Genomic DNA, 26,929 nt, shown 5'->3' with positions numbered 1-26,929 from the left:
TGACAGTCATACGTTAACAATGGTTTAAATGGTCGATTTCTGGATACCCGCAAAAAGAAAACCATTCACATTTCCCTCCTCTGGCTGAAAAAACCCCAGCATATTAATTTCGTGTGAAAAAGTCACGGGCAATCGATGTTCGCTCCATCAGTTCAAAGGACTATCGGTGCCATGTGTGAACAATAAATGTTGCAGCCGCTCACTAAACAAAGCATTTGATCAAATCCAAGGTCTATTCTAATACTCCAACATGCGGCAATCTGACTGCTTTTCTTCTTGATTCCATGTCAATTATCCTCGGACAGCGTTGACGTCAACTTGGGGGAGAACGGAGGAATGACAGACACCGAGACGGCAGAAAGTACAAGGTCACTCACTTTATGTTGGACAAAAGGAAGGAGAAGGACAGGAGCGGCTAACGGTGGCAGCCGGATGGGCCAAAGTAGAGGATGAACAACCAAACGCTGAAAAACAGAAAAGACACCAAGCCGGGCCCAAACGCGCCGCCATATTTGCTGAGCCGGCGGCTTCGCTAACTGTCACAAGGAAGGGCCAGGAACCGTGGCTCCGAGTGACGGCTCAATGTCATACTTTCCGCAGGTTGAGGTACGCAACAGAAGAAAACAAACATGGTCACGCTCATGAGAGATAGAAAACGAGGAAGGAGCGCTTTACAAGGTAGTGGCTGCTGCTGCTGCTTCTCGGTGTGCTCGATAACGTCTAGCTTATGAACGCGCCGCAACGCTGCGCTGCTGCAAAAACACTTGCTGTTCAATTGCTCAGGCACAAGATGGCTGCTCGATTGGGACCGGGGGGGGGGGGGCTTGGGCGAACCGGCAGGGATGGCGCTCGAGGCGAACCGGCGGGGATGGCGCTCGAGGCGAACCGGTGGGGATGGCGCTCGAGGCGAACCGGCAGGGATGGCGCTCGGGGCGAACCGGGGATGGGGCGGCTGGAATGGCGGACGCTCCGTATTTGGCGTAGTGTGTCCTTTAAGGCAACTTCTCTGTGTGTGATTTGAATAAAAGCTTTTCTTAAAAAATTTACAAACGTCAGAATACAAACCTCTATAGCATCATCAGTAAACGCTGTATAGAAAATATATAAATGTTTTCCTCTTTTTCAATGTACAAATGTTCCGCAGCAGCCGGCCTGGCGTTCCCATTTTTAACCTCATTTATGCACAATTGCTATTTACAAGGGGGGTGGGGGGGTGTTATGGCGAGCTTCGTCACAGGTTCAGGACGAGTCCGTGCAGGGTGAGGGCGGGGGCGGGTAGAGGTGGTGCGAATAACTGCGCTCGGTGTAGGGCGACGGCGGGCAGCTCTCGCAGTTCTCCTCGGCCGACAGGTACTGGCTGCGAGGCGTGGGCGGCGGCGGGAAAGGCTCAGAATCGTAGTTGAGGTCGCTGGCGTAGTCTTTGGCCGCTGCTCGGCCGCCCGCAGACTTGAGCGGCGCGCGGCGGCCCGGCGTGTAGTCGCTGTCGCACACGTCGGTGCTGCACGGCGTGGTGGGAGGGGCAAAGTGGCGGTACGTGTACGGCCGGTAGCTGCGGGACGTACGACATGAGTTAGCCACTTGCAAACGTGCCCTTGTGCGTGGGGCTGAGCGAGCGCATTCTTTTTCTCCAATTCCAAATCAATTGCATCAATGAATGAGACAAAAGCCAATGCTTGCAAATCAAAGGACTTTTTTGCTGACTTTCATATGCAGCTTTTGGAAACCTCCATTGTTGGCTGGAGGCGTACCTGTAGGATCGGTGCGTGGACGGGCTGTTGGACGAGTATCCGAACTCCAGCGTATATTGCGAGCGGACGGTGGCGGGAGAAGGAGGCGGGTTCAGGATCTGGTGGCAAGAACATTTCACACGGTCATTCCCTCGATTTGAGGGTCCTCCCCTCATGTGTAGAAAGGCTCTGACCGGAGGGAAGTAGGCGCCTTTGGTGCTGGACGAGCTGCTGGATGAGGCGCCGGTGATGTGGGCGCGGTCGTACGGCGGGCCGCTGCTGCCGCCCATGATGCTGAGCGAGCCGATGGCCGACTTGCCCCCGGACATGACTGGCACAAACGACAAGCGGGTTAGCGCCGGAGGGGGCGGCGGGGCTCCCCGGCCGGCCGGCCGGCCGGCCGGCGCCTCACCTGGCAACGAGGCGGACAGGGGGGCGGCGTGCGGCACGTATCCCAGCGGCACCGAGGAAGGCCCGTGGACCACAAAGTCGTTGGTGACCGTCTCGCTGTCGTCTTTCATCTGAGGGCACAGCACGCGCTGGCACACAAAGTAGACGGCGCCCACCAGGAAGAGCGCCATCACAACGCCCACGATGGAGCCCACCGTGTTGTTGGGCGGGGGCGGCTCCTCCGTGGAGTCTGCTGCACCGAGAAGAAGGAGATGAAGGACGGCGAGGGGGAGGAAGCGGCGAGCGACTGAGCGAGCGTCTTACAGCAGCCGATCTCGTCCGAGTTGTCGGCGCAGTCCATGTTGTTGTCGCACTTGTTGTGCTTGCCGACGCACTGGCCGTTGGCGCAGGCGAACTGGTCCGACGGGCAGCGCACTGAACGGCAGAGCGACTTGAGCGACGAAATCGACGGGAGGGCAACAGGCGAGTCTCACCTTCGCAATTGTTCTCGTCGGAGCGGTCCTGGCAGTTGACCTCGCCGTTGCAGCGAAGGCTGAGCTGGATGCACTGGCGGCTGTCGCACTGGAACTCGCTGTCCGAGCAAACCGGGCAGTCCACCTCGTCGCTGATGTCGTCGCACTCGGGGTAGCCGTCGCAGCGCCACGCCTGAGGGATGCAGTCCACCTCGCCCGAACGGCACGAGAAGTGCTCCGGGGAACACGTGGGCGGCTCTGAGGGGGCATGACGAAGAGCGTCAGGGAGGGTAGGCGGAGGCAGAGGCAGGGGCGGGTACGGACGCGGGGACGGAGGCAGGGACAGACGCGGGGACGGAGGCAATCACCTCCGCAGGACTGCTCATTCTGCAGCAGCACCAAGTGGACGGGACAGGAACAGCGGTTGGTGCCGTCACCCTTGACGATGCAGATGTGCGAACAGCCGCCGTTGTCCCACGTGCACGGGTGTTTACCTGCCACGACACGCCGAGCGCACGTCAGCCATTGGCCGCCAATGAGGTTTTTCACTCATGAGTCCCCGGATTTGGCACAGCCCCGAATAAAAGGCTATATTTGGCTCACCGTAGTCCCTCATGTCGAGCTCGCGCACGGCGTGGATGTCGCTGAGGTAGGCCACCCGCGCCTGGATCTTGGTGCGGCCCTTGCGCGTGGTCTTGTCGATGCGCTCGATCATCTGCTGCTGCTTGTCGATCCAGTACAGGTGCTTGCCAAACACAGTCAGGCCCACAGGCTGCAGGATGTTGGAGTCGGCGATGACGATGCGATTGGCGCCTGGTCGGGCGGGGTCGGGGCAAAGGAAAACAAGGCGCTCGGGAACTCGGCCAACAAAACAAGTAAGGAACTGAGGAGGGGGAGGGCGGGCGGGAGGAGCGGGACACGCGTTAGCCCGGCGTCTCATAGCATCCTACCGGCCCAAACATGAGCTGAGACCATTTACGGTGAAATTGCTCTCAATATTAGACAAATGTTGTACTTCCCACAGAGCACGTCTGGGTTGATGTGCACTGCAGAGATCAGCCACTAGAGCGCAGTGCAGCAGTGTTGCTTTTGGAGCGGCGATGTTCGACGAGGACGCCGCCGCCGCATACCTGACAGGTCGCTGCTCTCGATGCGCCGCAGGTCCGAGTCCACCCAGAAGAGCTTGGCCAGCTCGTTGTCCACGGCCAGCGCCACGGGCTTGCCCAGCCCGCTGAAGAAGAGCACCTCGCGCTCCGTCCCATCCAGCGCCGCGCGCTCGATAGTGGGCGAGCGCTCCAGCAGGTTAGTGAAGTACATGTACCTGAGACGACACAGGCCGCACGTTCAAAATCAAAAAAAAAATCAATCCGCCAAAAAGGCGTCGGGCTCCTCCTCGCGACGACATCTGCAAAGTTCATCTGCGAACCGCACGCAGATTACCGGCCGGACCCGGCCCGAAGCAAAGCCAAGGCTGCAATTGCCGCTCCAAACAAATGAGCGGAGAGAAAAAAAAAAGGAACACAAAGAAAGCGGCCATCATAGGCCTCTCTCAACAGCAAGAAGAAGAGGCAGAGAAGGAGAAGAAGCTGGCTGGCCACACACATCTCTCTCTACTCACCCTCGCTCGGGGTTGACCACGATGGCGCGCGGCTTGTCGTGCGGGCCCCTCAGCACCACGCCCACGCGGCCGCCGTCGGTGCGCGTGACGTTGATGACGTTGCTGAGCTCGCTGGTCCAGTAGATGAAGCGGCTGTAGATGTCGATGCTCAGGTCGTACAGCTGCAGGCCCGACACCACCGTCATGCTCTGGCGGCGCACAAAGAGACGGCGGGCGGACCAGCGTTAGCCCACCAGTATTTCAAACGGCGGCGGCAGAATGTGCCTCGGCCTCGCCACCTGGTTGCCGTCCTCCTGGGCGCGACGCACGACGTTCTGCTTGGAGTCGATCCAGTAGAGCTGCTTGTCCAGCGGGTCGTAGTCGATGGCGCGCACGTTGCTCAGGTTGTGGATGGGCAAGATGATGTCGGGGCTCTGCTGCTCGTCCATCACCATGCGGTTGATGGCCGTCTTCTGGCTGAAGAGCAGGAAGGACGTCGGCGCTGAAAAACAACAAGCGGCTTAAAAGGCGGCGCGACGCGGCCTGGCCCGGCCCGGCCCGGCCCGGCTCCTCACCGTTGCAGGTCTTGTTGTCGTAGCCCAGCGAGAAGTGGGCGGGGCAGCCGCAAACAAAGCCCCCGACGGGCACGGCCAGGCAGAGGTGGGAGCAGTGGCCGTTGGTGGAGGCGCAGGCGTTCCAGCCGCCCTGGCGGGACGAGTGGAACACCAGGATGTCCATGACGTAGTCCAGGTGGCCCTGGATGACGGTGCGGTTCTGCCCGCTGGTCTTGTTGGCCCGCTCGATGCTGCGCTGGCTCCAGTCCGTCCAGTAGATGTAGTCTTGGTACTGAGTCAGGCCGAACGGGTGAGGGAGGTCGTCGGCGATCACCTCGCGGTCCTGACCTGAAGATGAAACCAGGTCTCGTCATTACGGGCACGGCACCAGCCACTAGTCGACCGCGACTGCCGGCCCGTCTCGCTTGCTTCCTTCCTTCCTTCCGTCCGTCCGTCCGTCCGTCCATCCGTCAGGTCCTTTCTTTGTCGGGCATTGGTATCTCACGAGAGAAGCTCCACTTATTGTGAGTTGCCCGCCCCAGGCGACCAATTTGTTAACCACGAATAGGTCAGGTCGAGCCTCACCGAGCATGTCGGACGACTCGATGAGCGTGGTGTCCAGGTCGGTCCAGTACAGGCGGCGCTCGGCGTAGTCGATGGTGAGTCCATTGGCTCGCCCCACGTCCGCCACCAGAGTGACGCGACCGCTCCCGTCCATCGCCGCTCGGTCGATCTTGGGCTTGCCGCCCCACTCGGTCCAGTACATGTAACTGAGGAGGAGACGGCTGGGCTGAGCGGGGCCGGGCCGGATCGGCCGGGCGGCAAAGCGGGACTCGCGCTCACCCTTGGGCCGGGTCCAGCGCCAGCGCCCTGGGACTGTCCAAATCCTTCCAGACCAAGACCTGCCGATGCTGGCCGTCCAGTTTGGCCACCTCGATGCGGTTGGTGCCCGTGTCGGCCCAGTATAGGTTCTTGCCCAGCCAGTCCACCGCCATGCCCTCGGGGTAGTCCAGACCAAACTCCACCACGTGCTCCAGGGCGCTGCCGTTCATGAAGGCCCGGCTGATGGTCTGCGAAGAAAGGCGCATAAGGGCTTTTAGCGCACGGACGGACGGACGGACGGTCAGAGGCGCCGGACGGAGCACCTTGCGGGTGATGTCGGTCCAGTAGATCCTGTTGTCGGTGACGTCAAAGTCGAGGGCGGAGGCCTCCTTGACGCCGGTGAGCGGGATGGCCACGTTGTTGTTGTTGGTCTCCAACGAGATGCGGCGGATGTCGGTGTGGCGCGAGAAGAGCAGGAAGGCCTCGGGCACGATGCACGTGCGCATGTCGGCGATCAGCTCCAGCCCGATGGGGCAGCCGCATTGCGCCCCCTGCGGCTTGAATAGGCACAGGTGGCTGCAGCCGCCGTTGTTGTGGGCGCACGCGTTGCTGCCTGACGAGGAGGCAAAGGGGCAGGCGACGGTCAGACCCGGCCGGGCGCCGCCTAGCAAACGACAGCTCCAAAAGTCCCACCAGCCAGCGAGTTTGACGACGTACTCACCGAAGGCCCGGCGGACGTAGGCGGCCTTGAGGCCCATGAGGTCCGGCAGCTGCTCGATGATGACCTCGCGCTCGGCCGTGTGCTTGTGGACGCGCTCGATGCTGCGCCGCTGCCAGTCCGTCCAGTAGATGAAGTCGCCCAGCAGCGTGAAGCCAAAAATGTGAGGAAGCTTGTCCTCCACCAGCACCCGCCTCGACGTCCCGTCCATGTTCATCACCTGACACAGTGCCAGCCGGGGAGGGGGCTTCATTTGTTGCCCAGAAGCCAACGCCCATTTGGCTGACGTGGCAAATCATCTTTCCCACATCATGCATGGCTAGCTATCATATAGAAATATAGCTATGAGATATAAATATATCTATGATATACGTAGAAATATATCTATATATACTTTATGTATATGTGTGTGTGTGTGTGTGTGTGTGCGCACATAAAGTTTCTTTCCATGGTGAGCCAAAGGCTTTGACCACCGTGTGGCGATGTTTGACTTTCTGCTTCTATTCTAAACGGAGCCCACCACAGCTGCAGCGCAGCCACAATCGCAACCAGATGTGGGAGCTGGCCACGGAAAGAAAAGAAAAGAAAGAAAAATTACGAGACCTGGAGGGAGGGAGGGAGCGAGGGACGGAGGAAGCGAGGGAGCACTGGGGCGGGCGGGGAGGCAAGAGGAGCACCGGCCGCCCGCCCGCCCAATCATTTGCCATTCAAGAAAAAGGAAAGCGCCTTCTGACGTGGACCGGAATCGCAGACCATGTCATTTCTCAAGCGTGACTCACCTCGATCATGTCGGTCTTGGCGTCGCCCCAGTAGATCTTGCGCTCGTCGTAGTCCAGCGCCAGGCCATTGGGCCAGCCCAGCGAGGTGTTGACCAGCACCAGCCGCTCCGTGCCGTCCAGGTCGGCGCGCTCGATCTTGGGCACCTGGCCCCAGTCGGTCCAGTACATGTACCTGAGGCGCACCACATCCCGTCAAGAACTCGCAAGCGGATAGCCCAGTAGCACGCCTGTCCGGATGGAATCTGCATCAAACGCTCACCCGGCCACGGGGTCCAGCACGATGGCCCGGGGCTCGTCCAGGTCCTCGGAGACCAGGATCTTGCGCATGGTCCCGTTGAGACGGGTGACCTCGATACGGTCCGTGCCCGTGTCGGTCCAGTAGAGGTTGCGCGCGATCCAGTCCACGGCGATGCCGTCCGGGTGGCTGACCTGCGAGGTGACCACCAACTGGGCGTCGCTGCCGTCGGGCAGCGAGCGGCGGATGGCCTTCACGTCGTCGTCCGTCCAGTAGATGTAGCCGTCCACCGGGTCGTAGTCAATGGCGATGGCGTGCCGGATGTCGTCCACCTGCAGGATGATGGCCGTGAAGTCGGGCGTGTCCAGAGAGATGCGACGCAGGTCCGTCCGCCGAGCCAGCAGCAGCATGCGTGTGGCGCCTGCAAAAGCCCAGCATCAATTTGGGTTTTCTTCCCGTGGCCCGGCCCGCTTTTGCCCCGACCGACCGTCTCGGCAGGTCCTGTTGTCGTGCAGCAGCTGCACTCCGGTGGGGCAGGCGCAGCGGAAGAAGGGCTCGGCGGGCGACAGCAGGCACAGGTGAGAGCAGCCGCCGTTGTCCAGAGAGCACGGCGTGCTCGCTGAAAGAAACGCCGCCACAAACCGTCGAACGTCGGCTAAAGAAACAAGCAGCGTCGCGTCGCGCCGCCGGCCGTTTGGACTCACTCTGGCTTTGCCGCTTGGCGCTGAAGACGTGGATATCCATGGGCGAAAAGATGTCCGAGTGGACCACGCGCTGCCGGCCGCCGTCGTGCTTGGAGCACGAGTGGATGGAGTGCGTGTTCCAGTCGGTCCAGAAGAGCGTGTCCTCAAAGAGGGTGAGGGCAAACGGGTGAGGCAGCTTGCCTTTCACCACCACCTCCCTGAAGGAGAACAGAAACATGGAGGAAGCGTCTCATGATCAAATTTTCTTTGAATTTGTTGAGTGATTGCCTGGGTCGTTTATTTGGGGGGGGTTTTTGCAGCCCAACCATTTGTTTTGGGTGCAATGCCGTAGTTGGCCAAGGGATGGCGACCCCCATACGTTGTCACGTCAGCTAGCAGCTAGCGCGCTAGCTTCAAAAGCTTTGACCGCCAATTGTCGGCTCTCGATGGCAGATTTGACCTGTATTTTCTGGAGGGGGGTTGCCGTACTGCCAGAGCTGCATATTTTCTGCCGCCAAAACACCAGCCGTCCGCAATTCAAGCGATGCGGCTCGCAACGTGCCAAAGCGTAATGCTAGCAAAGGCGCCTTGAAATATGGGCCCGGGCGGCGGAGCTCGACCTTTTGCGCTGAGAGCGGCGTGACGCGGGCCTGAGCGCAGCAGCAAATCGCACATCTGTTTTCCATCAACAACTGGCGCCCACCAATGCGAGTCCCCAGTAGACACGCGCGCACACACACACACACACACACTCACACACACACACACTTTTCCTTGTCGTTGGGCCCCCACAAGCACATGTGATTTTTGGGGCTGCTTCTGGTCCTTCTCCATTACTCACTCACGCAGGCAGGCGAGCAAAGACGCAGAAGGCTCGGGTCGGTACCTGTTGGTGCCATCCAGGTGGCAGCGGTGGATGAAGCTGTGCTTGGCGTCGGCCCAGTAGAGCTTGCGCTGCTCGTAGTCCAGCGTGAGTCCGTTGGGCCAGTAGATGTCGCGCTCCACGATGACGGAGCGATCGGTCCCGTCCATGCCCGCCCGCTCGATCTTGGGGATCTCGCCCCAGTCGGTCCAGTACATGAAGCTGCCGCCGTCGCAAAAGGCGCCGTCAGCGCACCATGGCGAGCGGTGTATAGGTGCGCGACGGGCAAACAAAGGGCCAGCTCCCCTCGCTACTCACCCTCTGGCGGGGTCCAAGGCGATGGCCCTGGGCTGGTCCAGCTCCTGCCAGAAGAGAACCTTCCTCAGGCTTCCGTCCAGCTCCGACACTTCGATGCGATTGGTCTCCGAGTCAGTCCAGTAGAGTTTGGCGGCCAGCCAGTCGCAGGCCAGTCCGTCGGGTGAGGCCAGGCCGGGCACCACCGTGTGTACGGCGGCGGCACCGCCCGCCCGGTCCAAGACCGTGCGCTTGATGGCCTCCTCGCTCACGTCGCTCCAGTAGATGAGCCCCTGCGAGAAGACGTAGTCCACAGCCGCCGCGTCCTCCAGGCCGCCCACCACCACGCTGGCGTTGGCGCGCTCGCGGGACGCGTCCACCAGCCGCAGGTCCCGTCGGTTGGCGTACAGCAGCAGCGGCTGGCCTGAGGGCGGCGACCAAAAAACAAATCCTCGTCTGAACCGGGGCCCGCTCCAAATCCCGTCCGTCGGAAATGGGAACGGCAAGGCCATGAACCCCAGGCGACCGCCGAGAAGCGGAGAAAACGGCCGACTCGGCAGCCGGCCGGCGAAAGCTCGGGCTCCGAGAGAAGCGTCGGCGGATGTCCGGCAAACAACCTCGAAGGTGCGTTCGGAGCGAGCCGTCTAAGGCCCCTTGAAACGGAGGGACCGACAAAGTCGAGGGCGAGCGCGGCAATTTATGTATCAAATTGAGAGGCGACCGTTTTGGCTCATCCGCGAGGTCTCGTCGAACTTCAAATCTGCCCGACTGTTGCAAGTCCGGCCCCTCGACGCCAAACCTTCTCTCGATTCTGCAGATTCTCCCAGTTCATTTGCGAGCATCTGCTTTGAGTTTGGAAAACGATGGTCAACATTTTGGACAGTTTCCCTGTCGATGGTACGATATGACCGAAATGGGAACTGGATCCTCCTCCTGAATTTCAGTTTGTGCTTTTTGGAAAAGTAAAACTTTTAGAAGAGCTCGACAGACGAAGCGAGCGAGCGAGCGAGCGCTTAGATATCATGGCTAGCAGCAGCATCCTCGGCATGTTTTTTGGATAAAGACCGTTTCAGCGAGCGTGTTTGTCCCGTCGCTTGCAGCGTTTGGCTCGGCGTTGCTGCGTTTGTGTTGTTGTGCAACGCGCACGCACGCACGCACGGACGGACGGCAATTAAAAGAGGAATGGATAACGACGGACGGGGCGTCCGAGAGCCAAACAATGCGGAGTGGGGAGGGCAAAGAAGCGCAGTCCTGGGGGACGAGCGAGGTTATTTTTCAGCCAACTTGGCCAAAGTGCTCCGCTCGCCTCGCCTAGCCTAGCCGAAGACGGGCTAGCGGGGTTAGCGCTAGCACGTCGTCTGATGCCCTGACAAAGTAGGAGCGCGAGCAAAAGCGCTCGGGCCGGCCGCGAGCAGCACACGAGCTATCAGGACCCCACGCAGCCCACTCGTGAGCACTTTGAGGCCGACTCGAGTCAAGTGCTTGGGCGGCCGATCGGGCGGTGGACTCACCTCGCAGCGGGAGGCAAAAAGTGGAAAACAAGAGCGTCCGCAGCACCGCGGCCATGCTGCTCGCGGTCGCTGGCTTCTTCCTCGTCCTTCGTCGGCTTGCGCTCGTCGCCGCCGCCTCTCGTTGCTCGTCAGCGGCCAGTAAGCAAAAACATCTCGCTCGCTTGGCTGAGCCAGCGAGCGACCCGCCTGCGTTTGCGCCTGCGCCTCCTTCTCAACCTCAACCTCGGCGGCGGCGGGCGGCGGGCGGGCGGCCTCGAACGTAAACTCCTGGCCTGGGTGGCCGGCCGGCCGGCTGCTTCCTCCCTCCTTCGACGTCGCAAAGTGGCTCAGGCGGTGGCCGGGGCGCTCGGACGTTCCATGGCTCGGCTGGCGTCGTCGTTTGGCGGCCTTTGTCGCTCGTCTCGAGCTCGTTGTTGGCTTGTTTGCTTCCAGGCGCGACGCTCCAACTCTCCCGAGGAAGCCGAAGCACGCCAGTACATTGTCCTGGCCTCTCAGCCTCCGCCGTATCCGTCCGCCCTCTCCGCTATTGTCGGACGAGCGAGCGAGCGCCTCGAAGGCCAACCAAACCATATGATCGCCGAGCCGCACGCTCGACAACCTCGTCGTTCGGTGGCAAGATGAGACCAAAACACATCCTCGGAAGGAAGGAGAAAGGGAGCCGCTGCACACGCAAACGCGCTCACATTCCACAGGGACTACTTTCTCTCCCGCTTGGACTGCTGCAAACTTCCAACAACTTTTTTTGCCATGCACCAAAGCGCCCTGCTGCTATTCTAATCTTTCACATTTACTATTATCGACTGCGATTACGTCCTGTTAAACAATTCAATCACATCCACGTCAATAAACTCGTTGGAGCCTACTGCCATCACGCGATTTCAACGAAAATAAACTGCCTCTGCGCAAGCCCACATTTTCAATGTAAAAATCTATTTGTTGCACTTTTTTCCTCTACAGCAAACAATAGCCCTAAAATAGTCACTTTTCACCACGACACGATTTAGAAATGACATTGGCTTTTCAAAATGAAAAACAGTATTTCCAATTTTAATGCGTACAAGAAGAAGAAACTCTGAAAAAAGCCTTGCTTGATCGGAGAACAAGATTAGTTTTGGATTAAACCCAATAGCAGCATGAACCATCTGACAAATATGAGCAAAGAAAAGATGGGGGGTGTCGAGCGATTGGGCCAGTTGCTGCCGCCACTATGTGGTCAAGGTGAGCACTACAATTGCTAAGAAACGCTCGCCGTTCATGACAACCAAAGCGTCATCTTAAAACGAAGTGCGTGTGTGTGTGTGTGTGTGTGTGTGTGTGTGTGTGTGTGTGTGTGTGTGTGTGTGTGTGTGTGTGTGTGTGTGCTTGTAAGCAGATGGACGACATGCCGGTGATGGACAAGTGCAACGAGTCATTCATCAAGAGACAACTGACTGAATCTCAAATGACTATTTGGAGAATCCGTTCATCATCTGGAGCCACTGTTGAAGTTAAACTTGTCAAATGGCTCAAGATTTCAGCCTCTCTGACAACACATTTGTCGAGTCCTCCATGAAAGCAGAGTGAGAAAAACCCAGATCTCCTCTCTGTCAACACCCCATTTGACTTTGCACAACAATTCTTCTGACGGATGATACGGGGCCAACCTGTCGCCCAATCAGAGTGGATTGTCCGTTTGAAACATGGAAATAAAAGAGTGATTTTTCATCCACTATTCAGTGGCGTTTCGAAGAAGATGAAACGACAGCAAGTCAAGTCCCGCGTGTCGTCGGCGAGCGTCTTCCTGAGTTTGCAGATATTCTCCCCGCTCGCCGTGTCCCGCCATATGTCGCTCGCCGTGGAGCGTCGCCGGCCGCTTCACAGGTCGTAGTGGAGGTCGGTGAGCTCCAGCCGCGTGTAATGGCGTCTGTCGAAGGACTCCACAGCCTTGCGCCCGCCCAGCGCCACAGCCAGTGCCAGCATCAGCGCCACCGCGCCCGCCACCAGGAACGCCACCACGCCGCTCCTCGGCGCGCCCGATGACATTTTGCCGCCGCTCTCCTGGGAACCTGCCGGCACCTTGGACGCCTGACTACGCCCGCTGCCGGGGGTTATCGGAGTGGCTGTGGTCAGACGTGACGAAGGCGTTGTCAGGAGAGGAGGGCTCGTGCTCGTAGGAGGAGAAGGAGTCACGGGTGCCGCTGAAGGAGAAGGTGTGGGAGGCAGAGTCGTGCTGCTAGGAGGCGGCGTTGTCGTCGTGGTTGTAGGAGACTGCGGCTTGGACGTTGCAGCGGCGGGAGTTGTCGTCACAGGGGCCGGAGTCGTGGCGCTTGGAGGAGGTGCGCTCGCAGCAGACGTCGGAGGCCGAGGTGTACTCGGAGGAGGCGGAGTGCTCAAAGGCGCTGAGGCAGCAGTCTTTGGCGCTGCCGCCGCCACTTGACTTTTTGGCTTCTTGTCACTTTTTGCCTTCTTTTGCTTTGTAGCCGCCTTGTCCGCCGACTTGGCGGCCGCCACGGTCACGAAAACGTCTCGGCCGGCGGCGATGGTCAGTGCGGGCGCGCTGGCGATCGAGGTCGCGGCGGGACGGACGGTGCTCGGGTGGATCACACCTGGGCGGGAAACCACAACAAGAGCAGAACGTGAGCGCTACCGTCCGCTTTTGAAAGCTCATCGGTGGCAGAACGAGACCCGGACGTCGTTCTGGTCAGCAGGTGTCGGTCGCTTACTTGCAAAGGCGCGGCCATCTCCCGAGACGCAATCACGGAACGTTGTTACCTTTGAAGATGTCGAAGGTGCGCACGCCGGGCGGCGCCTGCGTCAGCGGACAGTCGCGCTCATTGGGACAGTGGTACAGGAAGCAGTTGTCCTCGCCGCCCCCGCCACCATGCTTGTTGCCATTAAACACGGCCACGTTGCACTTGGCGCCTGCGACGACACCGAGACAATGAGGACGGCGCCGCGACATCAAGGCGATGAGGGGGAGACGTGGCCCTCACCCGCTTGCACCCGCTGGGAGCAGCAGGCCAGCACGCATTCCTGCTCGCTCTTTGCGGATCGGGCGGCGGCGGTGACGCCGGCGGTGGCAGCGAGCGCCACCCTGGCGTTGACGGCGGCGTTGGCGTGCTGCCGGGAGAAGCAGCTCTCGGGTTGGGAGCGGACGCACGGCGGGGCCAGAGCCAGGACCAGCGCCAGGACCAGCGGCCGAGTCATGGCGGAAGGCGGGCCGACGGCCTTGTCGCTCGTCTGCAAGGAACAAAGGGCATCGAGGTCAACGTGAAGCGCAACACACCTACATACATATGTCACCCGCCCGCCAGTCGCAAAACAGGAAACAAGGACAGACCCAATTCGATGGACTGGTCAGTCTGGAAGTGGCCGAAAGCAAAAACTTTGACGAGTCAACAAGCCGTGCAGGGAGCAGGCGGGCAGGCAGGCAGGCAGGCAGGCAGGCAGGCAGGCAGGCAGGGAAGACGCGGGCAGGTGTCACTTTGGGCTCGGGCCCACTCCAAAGACTCGACGGTGACCGTGAGAGCCCACGAGGCAACAAAAAGAGGCACGCCAAAGCGGCGTCAAATTTGGATTCGCGCAGACGAGCGAAAAACACGTGCAGACCTGGCCCGTCAACTTCTTCTAATCGTTAGCAGGACCTTTGGCGTCCAAAGTGCAAAAGGACTTTGCCTGCACGCGCGCTGACGTCAGATCGAGCGCCCGAGTGGACTTTGCATCGAGCCGAGTGATGGCCGATCGATCCCTCATCCTCGTCCTCGTCCCAAGAGGCTCGCTAATGCTAGCGCAGCTCGCTCGCCGTTCAAGCCAACTCCAAAATGTTCCTCCGCCGCTCAGAGTCTTTGTTCGTCAGACGGTGACGTCACCCGCCCAGTCGCCATTCTTCGCACAGAATCAAACGGCGGGCGAGCGGGCGCGTGCGTGCGGTCGGTCGGTCGGTCGGTCCCATTGCTTGACGTCCGTGCATAATCTCACGCCGCTCCCCGCTTCCGTCCGCAGGTTCGATCGCTCCTGGTACCGCCAGGCTCCGGCGCGGCGCGAAGCACACGCCCCCGTCCACACACATACACACACCTGCCGGATGCAAAGCTGATCGCCCGGTTGGGTTCAGTCGCCAGCCGAGTGGTCCTCCCTCCGCCGGGGTGAAGCAGCCAGGCGAGCCGAGCCGAGATGAGACCAGGCCAGGCCAGGCGAGTCGAGGCCGCCGGCAGCTGCTCGTCTTACGGGACGAAGAAGCTCGCTGGTTCCGAGCAGATGACCCATTTTTGGCTTTGTCCTCCGGGAGGGGGAGGGAAGTGGGCGGGGTGCCACACGCTCGCTCGCTCGCTGGCTGGCTGGCTGGCTCCCTTTTCAGGACTGGAATGCGTTTGTCTGAAAGTTCTTTTTCATCATTATTTGGGTCTCACTTTGATTCGACTCATTGATTTGGTCTATTCTTGCCTTAGCGACTGCTTTCTTATCGTCTCCTTCCTTTATTGTGTCATCATTTATTGTCATCACACATACTGACCTGCGTGAATGGATAGATATTTTCATCTCAATGATTTGAATGATGTCTGTTTGTCGTGCTTGTTTTATTAGAAATTGCACCTTTGCCAAGCCACACGCTTCCACTCCAGTCTCAAGTCAAACAATGAGCACGAAATGAATGCGAGGAACACTCACGTCAAATGGACTGAATCCACCAAAAGGCACGCACACAGTACAACGGCGGACACTGGTTGCGTGCGCATTTTCAGGAAAGAAAAGGTCCACATGTTTTTGCGCGCTGCCGGCCAAAGGAATGGCTGACTTGTGGTGCCTGAGCGCCATTCCCACGGCAAGAGAGTCATTTGGGTTATTGACCATCATGGTCCATGCTGACGTCCTCGCTGGCTGGGCTGCTCCTTTTCTTCTTGCGTGCCTTCTTCTTTGGTGGATGAGCTGCAGCTTCAACTGGCCACACACACACACACACACACAACACATTTGTATGGTTACTAGAAAGTGAAGGCGTGGCTCCCCTTTGGCACCCCCAAAATGTCCAGTTTCCATGTATGCCAGCCGGCCGCAGCAACAAGAGGAGGCAGAGTAGGTGCCCGAGCCAACTTGGGGCCATTTTTGGCATTCTGTCTGTTAACAGGCGTTGCGCTCGACTTTTACATTCGCTTTTGGGCGAGCGACCCCGCGTCGGTCCCCGGGCGGGGCTCCCGCCCGTCCTTTTGGCTTACGACGCGGCTCGTCTTATTTTTTCTCTCTCTCTCTCTCTCTCTCTCTCCGTACGTCCCGATGGCGACTGTGCCGACAAGCGCCTCTGCGGTCCACGTTAGCGCCATTATATATATATATTATATATTGTGTATATTGTGTATTGTGTATATTCTGTCCATATTTTTTAATTATATATATCTTTACTTTTTAAATCTTTTACCCCCTTCCCCGCATGCGTGTGTGTGTGTGTGTGTATATGTTAAGTGTACTGCTGCTAACACAGGAGTTTCCCCATTGAGGGAATAATAAAGGATTATCTTATCTTATCTTATCTTATTAGCATCTCCTCGTCGGCTGCCCGGCGACTCCACTTGTGACGAGCGCAGCCGGTTCGCCGGCCGGCTAACGGTAGACAGAGGAGAGGATCCGACGGCACGCCGAGCGAGTCGGGGATCGGTGGGCCGATCTGAAAAGCTCACCTTCCATTTGCGCCTTGTCCTTCTGGAGGTGCTGCAGCTGCTTGATGAGCTTTTGCTTCTTCTTCCCCGACAAGGTGATGTTGGCCCTGGGGCTTGTTCTGCCGAAAGAGGGCAGACATTTTTATTGCGCATGTCGTGGACGTGCCCCGAAAGGCACGCACGCAGGCAAGCGCCGGGCTGGGCTGGGCTGCCGAGCGACCCACTTCCTCTTCCGGAGGTGATGGACGGTGATGAGGCCTCGGTCCAGCACGGCGCCCACGATCCGACTGCGCTTCTTCTTCTGCCGCCCCAGGACGCGACGGCGCTTGAACAGCTTCTTGCCCAAGTCCTGCCACAAAAACACATTTCTAGGGTGAAATCACATGTTGCTGAAGATATTTCAGCTTGTGCATGGTAAAAACCGAGGAGTCTAAGTCACTTCTCCAACATGACATGACATTTACTCCAAGCGACAGGAGCCTGCCTACGTGTAGCCAGCGCGGCACGTACAATGAATGAAACCTTTGGGCAGTTCGTCCCAAAAAGCAGCCCTTTCATTGCAGCTCCAACATGAAGGCAACTCGCGTCTTTTTCCCGACAAGTATCATTTCACAAGAGGACCCTCCTTTCCTTCTCCCTGCACTTGGCCCCGAAGCAAAGCAAAACAAAAAAAGCGACGCAGCGCAAGTTCGAGCTCAAGCGCCTTCGGCCGGCGATGAGTTCCTCTGTGTGGCGTTAAGGGAAGTCCGCAACTTTGAGAGTCAAGCAAGGTCCCCGCGCGCGTTCGAGTGTGCCTTGGCGATGAGTTCCTCTGTGTGGCGTTAAGGGAAGTCCGCAACTTTGAGAGTCAACCAAGGTCCCCGCGCGCGTTCGAGTGTGCCTTGGCTGTTTCCCGCCGAGCTTTCTTACCGTTTTGGGTCTGTTGATCTTGCCTCCGGGTGGAGACATGCTGTCTGCCACCTGCTTCCGCGTCTGCTTCCGCTTTGTCTTGTTCGACGCGGCAATCGGAGGAAGGAGGGAGGCCGCTGCTGCCACCTGGAGGCTCCGCCAGGCAGGCGTTGCCACGACAACTGTCGCCAATTCTGCATCAGCAACACGGGCACCTGCTCGCTTATTCAAACTGCCGACGGTGCACTATTGTCTTGATTGATTGATTGATTGATTGATTGAGTGAGTGAGTGAGTGAGTGAGTGAGTGAGTGAGTGAGTGAGTGAGTGAGTGAGTGAGTGAGTGAGTGAGTGAGTGAGTGAGTGAGTGAACAGACAAAAGGTTTAACATTTGAGAGAGAAAAAAGCAAAGAGCTTTGTTGGAGGTCAAAACGTATTGTGATGAACCAGAACGGCATAGAATTGGTTGGAAACAGACATGTGAACGAACATTCGCCTCGAACGCTTTTGATCTTTGTTGCCAACAGCCTGGGCGAGCGAGTGTCAAATGCATGACTGTAGTCATGAGAGTGCCGCAATGTGGGCGTCTGCCACGAAGCACAAATAGATTTGCTAACAACGGAGTAAAAGAGACGAATGAATCAAAAAGACACGAGCGTTATCTACGCAATGAATGTGAGCACATTTCCATTTCCAACATACTGCTGGCGAAATGGCAGGTCGACATATTAAGCAGATTTACATAGTATGTAACAATCGACAAATTCCAAAGTACACGAAACCTTGTATTTGAGTACTTTATTTCTTAAGGTCTGTTTGACACCTACTGGCAGACAGTTGGGCTTATAAGTTCGGAATTTAGAAATATTTTCAAAAGAAGTAAGACCGTTGCCATGGGAACGAAGGCCCGTTTCAAGGCTGTGGTCGTGTTTCGCGTGACGTGCCGCACCAGAAGTGACGTCATGCAGCTGATCAAACCGGCCTGTGAATTTGGACACAGCAAATAAAGTTTGCAAAAATTAAAAAACAACATTTGGACACAGCGAGGGGGGACGCTGGTGTTGTACAGCGGACCGATCATTTGGCCGCACTAGAATATAAATAAATAACTTCAAGCATTATTTCCGTTTATTTGATCGGAGTCTGAACGATCTCTTTATTTTGAAAAATGAACTACACCTCGTGAGGGGATCAAAACATGACATCACTCATGTTACGTTATTGGCGCGATGTTCTGAGGACGCTGCGAGTCAAGTTGCAGAGGCATACAGAATTCCACCATGGAACTTTGGCTCGAAGGTTGTGTTGGGACCGTGGTGTGTGTTCTTTCTATTCCTCGTATCTTCAGTCCAGGTTTTCTTTTGCGTCTCCCAAAAGATCGGCATGGTGGACATGTCCAGCCCTTTTCACATGTTTGCGACGTTTGCCTCGAAGTGACGTCACTCTTCGCCGACTGGTTCGCGCGCGGTCTGTGTCTGCCTGCCTGCCGCATTATTTCCAGGCTACCAAAGACCTGGAAGTTGCGCAGTCGTGGAGAAAAGACCTCAGGGAGATGGCGTCTCGCGTTGGTTTCTGTCGGTGCACGTCCACACCGACGTCTCCGTCGGACCGTCCGCCCAGGCAAGTGAGCGCCCGAGCGAGCGAGCGAGCGCAAGAGACCACACGGTGACTCGAGTGCAGAGCTTGTGTCAAACGTTTAATCTCAGTGCAAGTGGCAAAAGCAAGCGCCGCCAGGGGGCGTCATTGACACAAGATCAACTCCAAGTCAAGCAAAGACCAAAGACTTGCTGGTCGGTGTAAAGTGCATGATGGTGGAAAAACCAATCCAATAAATACAACATTCAAACCAAATAAATTACAACACGCGTGTTGGAATCAAAAGAAAATCTTTCATTTCCACGTCACTTTCTACTCTACTGATTTGTATTTACACAATAAATATCCAGGTTGTCTTTCCAAACAGCAAGACGACTGTTTAGGGGTCCGCTGCGCTGCGCTGGCTGCAGGCACCTGCACACACAAACACGCAAGGTTTTTCAAAGACTTTGGTCAGACCAACCATTGATAATCACAAATAAAATATGGAAATATTGGAAAATATGCTATTCAGGCTTGATTGAGATTTGGGAATCCCAAAGTGGCGGCCGCTGCAATGACGTTTTCTGCCTGCCTGCCTGCCATCCCTCCCTCCCTCCATCCATCCAGCTGTCTGGAACAGTGCGACTGACCTGCGTTCAGAGCGGCTTGGCCTGGGCCCTCCTCTTGCGCTTGTCGGCGTCCTTCCGCCTGCCGGGGCGTCCTTTCTTGCGGCGCTTAGCGTCCCGGAAGCTCTTGTGGGTTTCCTGCGGCAGGTTGGTGGCCTCCCGCTCCTCCGGCGACCAGTCGGCCGCCAGGCCCTTGCTCGGCGCCGGCGGGGCTTTGGAGAGCGGGAGCTGACGGATCTCGGCCGTGTGGACCTCGTCCAGGAGCTCCTGCAGCCACAGGCGCCGCTTGAAATCCTGCAGCGTGCGGCCCTTGTCGTGCATCAGCTGCGCATGCGTCACCGAGCGCCGCCTGCGCAAAAGCAAAAAGGCAACGGTTGGCGACCACAATGAGACAACAGGAAGGGCGGCGCTTCCAGCAGCTTGGGGGCCCGAGGGCCGGGCCCGCCCCGCCCCGCTTGCTTTTGCAACTCTGAAGCAGGACATCAGAACTCTTCCTGGTTGCATTTGTACAATTGAGATTCTTTTCTTGTCAACTTGAGACCGACTTGCAGATGAGCGGCGCCCTTGACATGACAAGGCGAGCCGAGCCACTTGTTCTTGTTGTTGCGCTGAGCGACCAGCAGAGGGCGGGGCTGCACCGCGGCCAGACGCTTGTCCCACGGCCAGACGCTTGTGCCACTGAAGGCGCAGAAGATCCGACAATAGCGTCCGCTCCGCTCCCTCCGCTTTGATTCTGTCCAGATGGGCCAAGGCGGCGCTCTTCTTCTCAGGTTTTTTTTGGTTGTTGTTTTCCTTGCTTTCCTTCTGTTCTGCTTCTTAGCGCTGTTATCTTTCCCGCCGGCCGGCCTGGATCGAGTTTCTCAACTGGGCTCGGGCCGCTGCGGCGCTCCTAAACAAACAGCGAGGGCGAGGGAGGGGAGCCTGGGAACCCCGAGCCGGCGCACTCTGAGCACACAAACAGCGGGCAGGCAGGCAGCTATAGGGGCTGGCCTAACGGCCGGCCGGCCGGCCGGCCAGCCTGCCGGCCGGTCACCCGGCCGGCCACCCCCCTGCCTGCTGGACATGTTGGCTGGCCTCTGCGCTCAGGGACGCCAAATCCCGAGCCCATCGCCAAAGCGGAAGAAGCTCAGTGGGGCACTCCGGAAGCGTGCTTCCGCACGCGCCTGATGCAAAGCAGATGAGCGCCCGCATGCAGGGGCCCCCATGTGCCGTGCCGTGCGTGCCTGCATGCAGGCGCGCGCCGGCCGCCTCCTCCATATACATGTCCAAGCGCACGCGTTGCTGAAGAGCATCTCTTTTTTTTCGTGCTGCTGTCAAATTAGTTTCAATCTTGCAAAATAAAGACTTTGTTGCGAAAGAGTGTCTGGAACCAACTTTCTGAGATGTGGACCTTGATTTCTTGGGAATGCCGGTCGGTCTCGTGAACTGAAGCCCTTTCTTCCCGTTTTGGACCTTTGTTGTCTTGTTCAATGTGCATTGACTCTTTCCTTGTGAAACGGGCCACTTGGGCTGCACCAAATTCTTCGGAGAGTTCCCACACGTGAAGGTGCGTGCGTGTGCGAGCGAGCGCGGAGGAAAAGGACGAGAGCGCAAGCGAGCGAGCGCGGAGGAAAAGGACAAGAGCGCAACTTACGTTCTGGCGTCGGCGGGTCGGGCTCGGCCGGCAACGGGCGAGCAGAGCAGGAAGGCGGCCAGGAGGAGAGCGCCCACGCCGGACATGTTGACCGCGCGTTTCTGCCAACGAGAGATGAGGAGCTTGAGCGAGCCAGCGCAGAGAGCGCCGAGCCGAGCCGAGCCAGCCGCTCGGCAGGAAACTTACATTCCCTCGGTGGACGGACGGAGTCACAATCTCAAAACAAAACAAAGGCAAGGAAAAGTTCCAAGGAAAAAGGTCACGGAGCAGAATCCCAGAAGAAGGTCTTCTTCGTTTTCTTGTTGCGTGTCGACTCGAGTGGACTGCATGCGTGCGTGCGCTTGCTTCCAGATGTTGCGCCGATGCGGGAATGCCGCGAGCGGCTCCGGGACCAGCGGGAGGGCGGCCGGGCGTTGGGCGGAGCCTCGCCGCTGGGGGGTGGGGAGGAGGGAGGGGCCGGATGAGGGCCTGCTTGCTTGATGCGTCCTCAGCCTCGTCCGTCCGCATTCCAGGTGCTTCCAAATTATCATCTGCTTGACTTCCAAAAGTCAAGCCCTTCTGTGACCCTTCCCCCCCCAGCCCCAGCCAGCCAAAACGCAGCAGGAGACCACGCACGCGCGCACGCACACACACGGCTAATCTGCGTGCTTGCATGACATCACCTTGGCGGTGGTGCTGGCTGCTTTGTCAGGACGGAAGGAGGAAGGTCGCGGCCGCCGCCGCCACCATGACCGCCATGGCCGCCATGGCCGCCACCGCAAGAACAAGGAGGGCAAGAAGAAAAAGAGGCGTGTGGCGCAGGGCTGACAGGCGCGGCTTTGATGCTAATGTTGCTAATGACGCTAATTGACGCTGATGACGACGTCGCTATGGCCAGCTGATGATAATGTTCGATAACGACCAAGTGACTCACCCGGCGCGCTCGCGATCATCAGTACGTGTTACTTAATTTGGCATTCATCATTAATTCATCATCATCCCATTTACGCTCGCACGCCTTCAACAGGAAGGAGTCCTTCCTTCATTTTCCTCTGGTGGACATCAAGATGATTTGAAAGAAAGCTAACGTGACGGCGCTCCTCGCAAGGGCCTCGCTCTTTTTTACCGCCATTTGACAATTATCCAGTCTTCGACTTCCTGTTTGCGTCGTCGTGGAAACCATTGCAGACACTTAATCCATCTCGTCTGCTCTTTGAAGGATCTTTTTTTAGCAGCGTGGAAAAAGAACACTTTGGACTGCTTCATCAGCGCGAACGCACGCGCCGCCACCGAGAGAGATGGCGTCCTCCCGCTGAGTCAGCGCCACTGTGGTAGAGGAACGCGACACCTTTGCGCAAACACACGGAAGCGGGCTCGCTACGAGAAAGCCAGTGGTCCAGGTTTGCTTTGGACCCCCACACGAGACGACGCCAACTTCTACGAATCGAGCGGAGAAAGTCACCCGTGGCGGCGTGACATCGCAAGACGCCCTATAGTTCCGACGCGCAAATGCCTCGAGTGACAAGAGTCTGACAGACGACGGGCCAACGAGCGACACACGAGACAGACGTGTCGCCGGCTAATTTGCTAACATTTGTGGTGCGCTAACAAGCTAACAAGTTAAGTGTTGCGGCTAGCCAAGCCGACGCTCAAAGGATTCGCGCCGCGCCCCCGCCGCCTCGCTAACGGCTTCCAGAACTGTGGAAACTTCTCAAGGCTGAAGAGCGCCTTGGCGCTCACAGCAACAGTGTGCGTGCGTGCGTGCGTGCGTGCGTGCGCGCGCAAGCTAATGACTTTGGCTGTGATGGTGTGTGTGTGTGTGTGTGTGTGTGTGTGTGTGCGATTGCTTTTGAGAGTGTGCGAGCGTGAGAGACAGACAGACTTTGTGCGTCTGCGGTTGTGTGTAAGATTGCGTGTGTGCATAATAGTACGAGCGATAGTGTTCAAGCGTGAGTCAGTGAATGTGCGCGCTTACCCTGCACATGCAAGTCACACACACGGCTGCCAATGAGTCTAGCGGCGGCCGCGTGTCACGTTTCTCGCGGGCGCGTGACGTGAGCGGCGACGTGTCGGACTTCCCGCGACGCCACCGAGTCAAACAAAGCGGCCGTGCGTTTGGGGGAATTCCTCAGCTTGCAAAGCGCCGCCCCGCCGTCGAGGCCTGGGATCAACATTGACATGGTGACTTATCGCCTCACCTTCCCGTCACCCGGGAAGCGGCACGGCTCCCCACGGAGCAAACCAAAGACGAGACGTCGACCGGCGGCGTGCCATTCGGCGGCTCGCTCAGCTTCGCGCCTCGGCTCGCCTGCCCGCGCTTAGCCTTCGTATTATACGGCTTGAAGGAGCGCTCATTTGCAAGCTATCGGTTGCTTGCGTGGCGCAAAGTAACAATCTTTCACGACTCCGATAGCAAAGCGTGCACGCGCGCGACGTCACGCGGGTGCGGAGAAGCCAAAAAGGCCGTCCGCACGCCGTCGCTCCTGATCAAGACGTCTCGACAACGCTGGCTAGACCCGTTGGGGGGTGCCTGTTCTCACATACAAGGCACAATTACAAACATCACACACAACCACACACAATGAATTTCCCTCCCCCGGCCAGACGTGCACATACAGAGTGACGCTCTGCGCGCTAAAAATAAAAGTGTCTTTCTTTTTCAAGCATGTGGCTTTTAATGTCAGCGTGTTCAAGTGAGTTTCTTGTTCACAGCTTGACAGGAAACCACAACACACGCCTCAGCGGCTGTAACGCCACCCAGGCCGGGGGGGGACTCATTCCAATAACATGCTAAGCAGCTAGCCGGCAGCTAAGACGTAGCTTGTCGCTTCCTGCCTGTCCAATTAGCAAAGAGGAAGCATCAGGCATCCGCCGGAGTTCAGTTAAGAATTTGCTGTCTGGGTGCAACGCACGGTAGGAGATGGGGTGCGCTTCCAGACGGCATTTTTTGGGGGGAGCATTCGAGGACACCGCCAGGGCGGGAATTCCACCGATCCGGGAAGCATCTATTTTCTCCTTCTCCTGGCTATTTTTAGCGCACGCTGGCTCCCAAATGTGGGCCACCTGGGCTGTGCTTACCTTTGCGGCATCCCGTCGCAGCGGGCGAGCGCCGTTTCCGGCGCGCGTGCCTTCTTTTGACGCTCCAGTCACGCTTCACTCTGAAAACACAAATATGGGACAAAAGTTTGCAATGGGCGGAGGGAGGGAGGGAGGGAGGGAGGGAGGGAAGGCAAAAAAGGACAAAAAGCCAAAGGCCTTTGTCAACATTTGTCAGCATTGGGCCTTTGTTTGTCCATCTGATGAGAAAGCGCCACTCCATGGCCGGGGGAAAAAGCCGAATTGAGACGTGGCGGCGGGGCTCCGAGAGAGAACCGCAAAAGGCACCCGACGTTAGCTGCGCGCATGCTGGTCAAGAAAGAAACGGAGCGGACGCCAAAGCGGGTGACAGGAGGCCGGCGAGGTTGTGGGTGGCACATGTTGGAGATCAACAAGACAAGTCGAAGCGGCAGAAGAATGTTCCGTCTTCTGCGGTCTGGCTCTTTATTTGGAGAAGGAAGGTCAGGTGTTCTTGTTTATTGGGGCCACCCAGGAGATGCTGGTGCGGGTGAGCGTGTCACCGGCGCAGCCGCCATCTGGCTGCCGCTTTCCTTCCCCCTTTTTGGCCTCTCCTTTTGCTTGCCGTCGTTTCCGCCCCGCACCGATAGACAAGAGCAAAAGGGCGGCGCCCCACCCCGAGGTGGAAACATTCCGCCGGCGTGAGTTCAGAAGCCGGACGCTGGCAGGAAATCAGAGGCGGCGGCGGCGTGTTGTGATAAAGATCAGCGGGATCGGCGTGAGCATGAAGATCCCCGTGTTGCCGCTCGTTAGCCTAGCTTAGCACCTGCTCGATGTAAACAAAGTCAAGGTCGTAAGCGTCGGAAAGGTTCCCGCCCCGAGTGTGAGAAGAATGCGAGCGTGCCAGCGAGCGAGGCTTCTTGGCCCTTCAAAGTCAGCCTAAACAAAAGCGCCTTGGCCAACTATGTCCGTTTCCACCATTGCCTTTCTTCCCCAACGCTTTCGGGGTTGTCTTTTCTTTTCCGACACATCTGCTGCAAAGATGACCGAGCAGACGGGAAGACCCTCCCATGAGAGCAAAAAACGGCAGCGCGGAGCAACAAGATGGGCAAAAAGTCGAGCGCACTGCACGGCAAGGCCAAATTGTCCCTCCGCAGGGACGCCGCTTCAAGTCCAATCATTTGAACGCTTCTACTGCAACGAGCCACAAGGGGGCGCCAGTAGAGGGTCGGTGGCGTCCCCCCCCAGCTGCTGAGGCAAGTGCAGGCAGGCGTTTCCTACCATCCCTTTGGGGAGGACTATCTTTTTTCTCAACTTGTTTGACTGCAAAAACAAAAGCTTAAGATTGTTGGCCAAACTTTGCCAGCACGCTCACAAGCGGCGCTAAGGTCACGTGACTCCCGCAAAGGCGCCCTCGCTCCCAATCTTCGTCAGCCGCTCCCCGGGATGCTGTTAGCAATTAGCCCGCCCGCCCGCGCGCGCGGATGTCACTTGAAGCAAGGGGAAGGTGACAGCGTGACGCTCGTCTGCTTCCTGTGCCCGCTGGGACGACGTCGCCTCCGCCAACAAGTGAGGCAGCGTGGCCTTTTCAAAAGCTGACCTATCCACAACGAGTCCACTTTTGGGGATGGTCGGGAGCTGCAGCGTGCTTCTCAACATCCAGCTTGAGAAGGACTGTACTCGCGAAGACAAAAAAAAAAAAGCGCTTTGGCTTTCCGCCGCCGGTCCACATTCTGTCCGCGGCGCCCCCTGTTGGGCATCAAGCTTAGCAGCTTTTTCCGCACCACTTAGCCAGTAGGCTCCGCTTCCCGTTTTGCCGCGGAAGCTCGTTAAAGCCCATTAATCGTCTGCTAGCTAATGAGCCCGTCGGGCTGGTTTAGCGTCACGTCAGCAGGCTCATAGGCACGCACGGACGGCGTTCTCACGCCTCGTCGCAGCCATTTTCCACACCAATGAAACACCGTCCTCCGCACAATCCCACGCCAATCTTACACGTCATGGGGCATCTTCCCCATCCATATGTCGCATGTGGAGGGAGCGCTTGCGTTTATTTGCGTGGCCCCGGGGTTTGTTTTTAGAGCAGCAGGGTGCGTGGGAAGGGGGGGGGGCACATGTGTGCACATGTGTAAAAGCGTGCAGGTGAAGAAAGCCCGCCAGCATTCCTTCCACGTGCGTGCGTGCGTTTTGGCGGCCCAGGTGATGAGCAACCGCCGCCGCTCGGCTCAGATTGCGTCCAACATGTTCTTGGGCTCTGGACACAACCTCGTGAGCAGCTAATTGACAGTTTGGCCTTTTGGCTCAGTTCCCTCGATAGCGCAACGGAGCGGAGCGACTTTATCTTTCTGGCTCCGCCCGGAGAAGAACCTCTTTAGGTTGGAACCGCCGGCGCTAACGGCTTGCACTTTTGGAAGCGACCGACGGATGGTGACGGACAGACGGAAGGATGGACGGATATCAATACTCACGGGCGTGTATTCTTTATCCGCTGCCAACATTTCCGAGCGGAAGAGGCGGCGCAGAAGTCCGGCCTTGGCACGCAGCCATAGGAGCGTCAGCTTGACTTTTAGCTTCTCCATTTCCTTCCTCAGTTCCTTCCTTCCAAGACATACACACACAAATGTGTTGAAGCAGCGCATGCAAGCAAGCAGTTTCCTTTCTTATCACAAAAGATCATTTGGAGAGCAAGTCAGCAAAATGTCACCCGAGTGGCGCCGAATCCAGCCGTCCGTCCGGCGGCAAAAGTGACTCCCCGTTGCACAAGCATGTTGGAACTTTGATGTGCCCGTCGCTTGCAGACCTCAAGCACCTGTGGTGAGTGAGCTGAGCGGTTAGCAACTCCTGAAAACACAAGCAGGCGGCAGGCACACTTTGGCAATGACAAGTCGCACAAACAGCAA

General features: G+C 57.9%; 4 protein-coding genes across 14 annotated transcripts; all 4 read right to left on the bottom strand.

The window, feature by feature from the left end:
- Positions 1–357: 357 nt before the first annotated feature.
- Positions 358–11,151, bottom strand: lrp6 (low density lipoprotein receptor-related protein 6). 3 transcript variants are annotated; one of them, XM_037242863.1, is made up of 23 exons: positions 10,646–11,149; positions 9,159–9,558; positions 8,865–9,062; positions 8,000–8,196; positions 7,783–7,914; positions 7,320–7,716; positions 7,061–7,232; positions 6,285–6,501; positions 5,887–6,176; positions 5,585–5,811; positions 5,327–5,511; positions 4,763–5,089; positions 4,487–4,689; positions 4,209–4,396; positions 3,721–3,911; positions 3,194–3,403; positions 2,959–3,084; positions 2,612–2,848; positions 2,442–2,552; positions 2,140–2,370; positions 1,922–2,058; positions 1,749–1,846; positions 358–1,549 (listed from the first exon to the last, which is right to left on the bottom strand). In XM_037242863.1, exons 1-23 carry the CDS (start codon positions 10,698–10,700, stop codon positions 1,240–1,242), a joined length of 4,839 nt encoding a protein of 1,612 aa, XP_037098758.1. In that variant the 5' UTR covers positions 10,701–11,149; the 3' UTR covers positions 358–1,239. The 3 variants fall into 3 exon arrangements, with proteins under 3 accessions (XP_037098758.1, XP_037098759.1, XP_037098757.1); XM_037242864.1 differs by having other exon boundaries at positions 2,140–2,367; XM_037242862.1 differs by having other exon boundaries at positions 1,922–2,367; positions 10,646–11,151.
- A 515-nt stretch (positions 11,152–11,666) lies between these two features.
- Positions 11,667–14,838, bottom strand: mansc1 (MANSC domain containing 1). Of its 5 annotated transcripts, none has more exons than XM_037242897.1 (4): positions 14,702–14,838; positions 13,618–13,864; positions 13,397–13,546; positions 11,667–13,230 (listed from the first exon to the last, which is right to left on the bottom strand). In XM_037242897.1, exons 2-4 carry the CDS (start codon positions 13,829–13,831, stop codon positions 12,500–12,502), a joined length of 1,095 nt encoding a protein of 364 aa, XP_037098792.1. In that variant the 5' UTR covers positions 13,832–13,864; positions 14,702–14,838; the 3' UTR covers positions 11,667–12,499. The 5 variants fall into 5 exon arrangements, with proteins under 5 accessions (XP_037098792.1, XP_037098794.1, XP_037098795.1 ...); XM_037242899.1 differs by lacking the exon at positions 14,702–14,838 and adding an exon at positions 13,965–14,538; XM_037242900.1 differs by lacking the exon at positions 14,702–14,838 and adding an exon at positions 14,183–14,538 and having other exon boundaries at positions 13,618–13,865.
- On the bottom strand, positions 14,825–26,871 carry pthlha (parathyroid hormone-like hormone a). Of its 4 annotated transcripts, XM_037242904.1 has the most exons (7): positions 26,734–26,871; positions 26,498–26,623; positions 21,662–24,136; positions 21,186–21,529; positions 21,000–21,100; positions 19,391–19,715; positions 18,838–19,172 (listed from the first exon to the last, which is right to left on the bottom strand). In XM_037242904.1, the coding sequence occupies exons 4-6, from the start codon at positions 21,504–21,506 to the stop codon at positions 19,397–19,399; spliced, it is 741 nt and encodes a 246-aa protein (XP_037098799.1). In that variant the 5' UTR covers positions 21,507–21,529; positions 21,662–24,136; positions 26,498–26,623; positions 26,734–26,871; the 3' UTR covers positions 18,838–19,172; positions 19,391–19,396. The 4 variants fall into 4 exon arrangements, with proteins under 4 accessions (XP_037098798.1, XP_037098799.1, XP_037098797.1 ...); XM_037242903.1 differs by lacking the exon at positions 18,838–19,172 and adding an exon at positions 14,825–14,838 and having other exon boundaries at positions 21,186–24,136; XM_037242902.1 differs by having other exon boundaries at positions 21,186–24,136.
- c23h11orf98 (chromosome 23 C11orf98 homolog) lies at positions 15,183–17,296 on the bottom strand. Of its 2 annotated transcripts, none has more exons than XM_037242907.1 (4): positions 17,185–17,296; positions 16,500–16,624; positions 16,297–16,394; positions 15,183–15,562 (listed from the first exon to the last, which is right to left on the bottom strand). In XM_037242907.1, the coding sequence occupies exons 1-4, from the start codon at positions 17,221–17,223 to the stop codon at positions 15,465–15,467; spliced, it is 360 nt and encodes a 119-aa protein (XP_037098802.1). In that variant the 5' UTR covers positions 17,224–17,296; the 3' UTR covers positions 15,183–15,464. The 2 variants fall into 2 exon arrangements, 1 of the variants encoding a protein (XP_037098802.1); XR_005096398.1 differs by lacking the exon at positions 15,183–15,562 and adding an exon at positions 15,875–15,944 and having other exon boundaries at positions 16,157–16,394.
- Positions 26,872–26,929: the final 58 nt, after the last annotated feature.

This window comes from Syngnathus acus, chromosome 23 (assembly GCF_901709675.1).
Source record: "Syngnathus acus chromosome 23, fSynAcu1.2, whole genome shotgun sequence".
Classification (NCBI taxonomy): Eukaryota; Metazoa; Chordata; class Actinopteri; order Syngnathiformes; family Syngnathidae; genus Syngnathus; species Syngnathus acus.
Note: the sequence above shows the minus strand (reverse complement) of the source record. Positions and strands in the feature narration are given on the sequence as shown.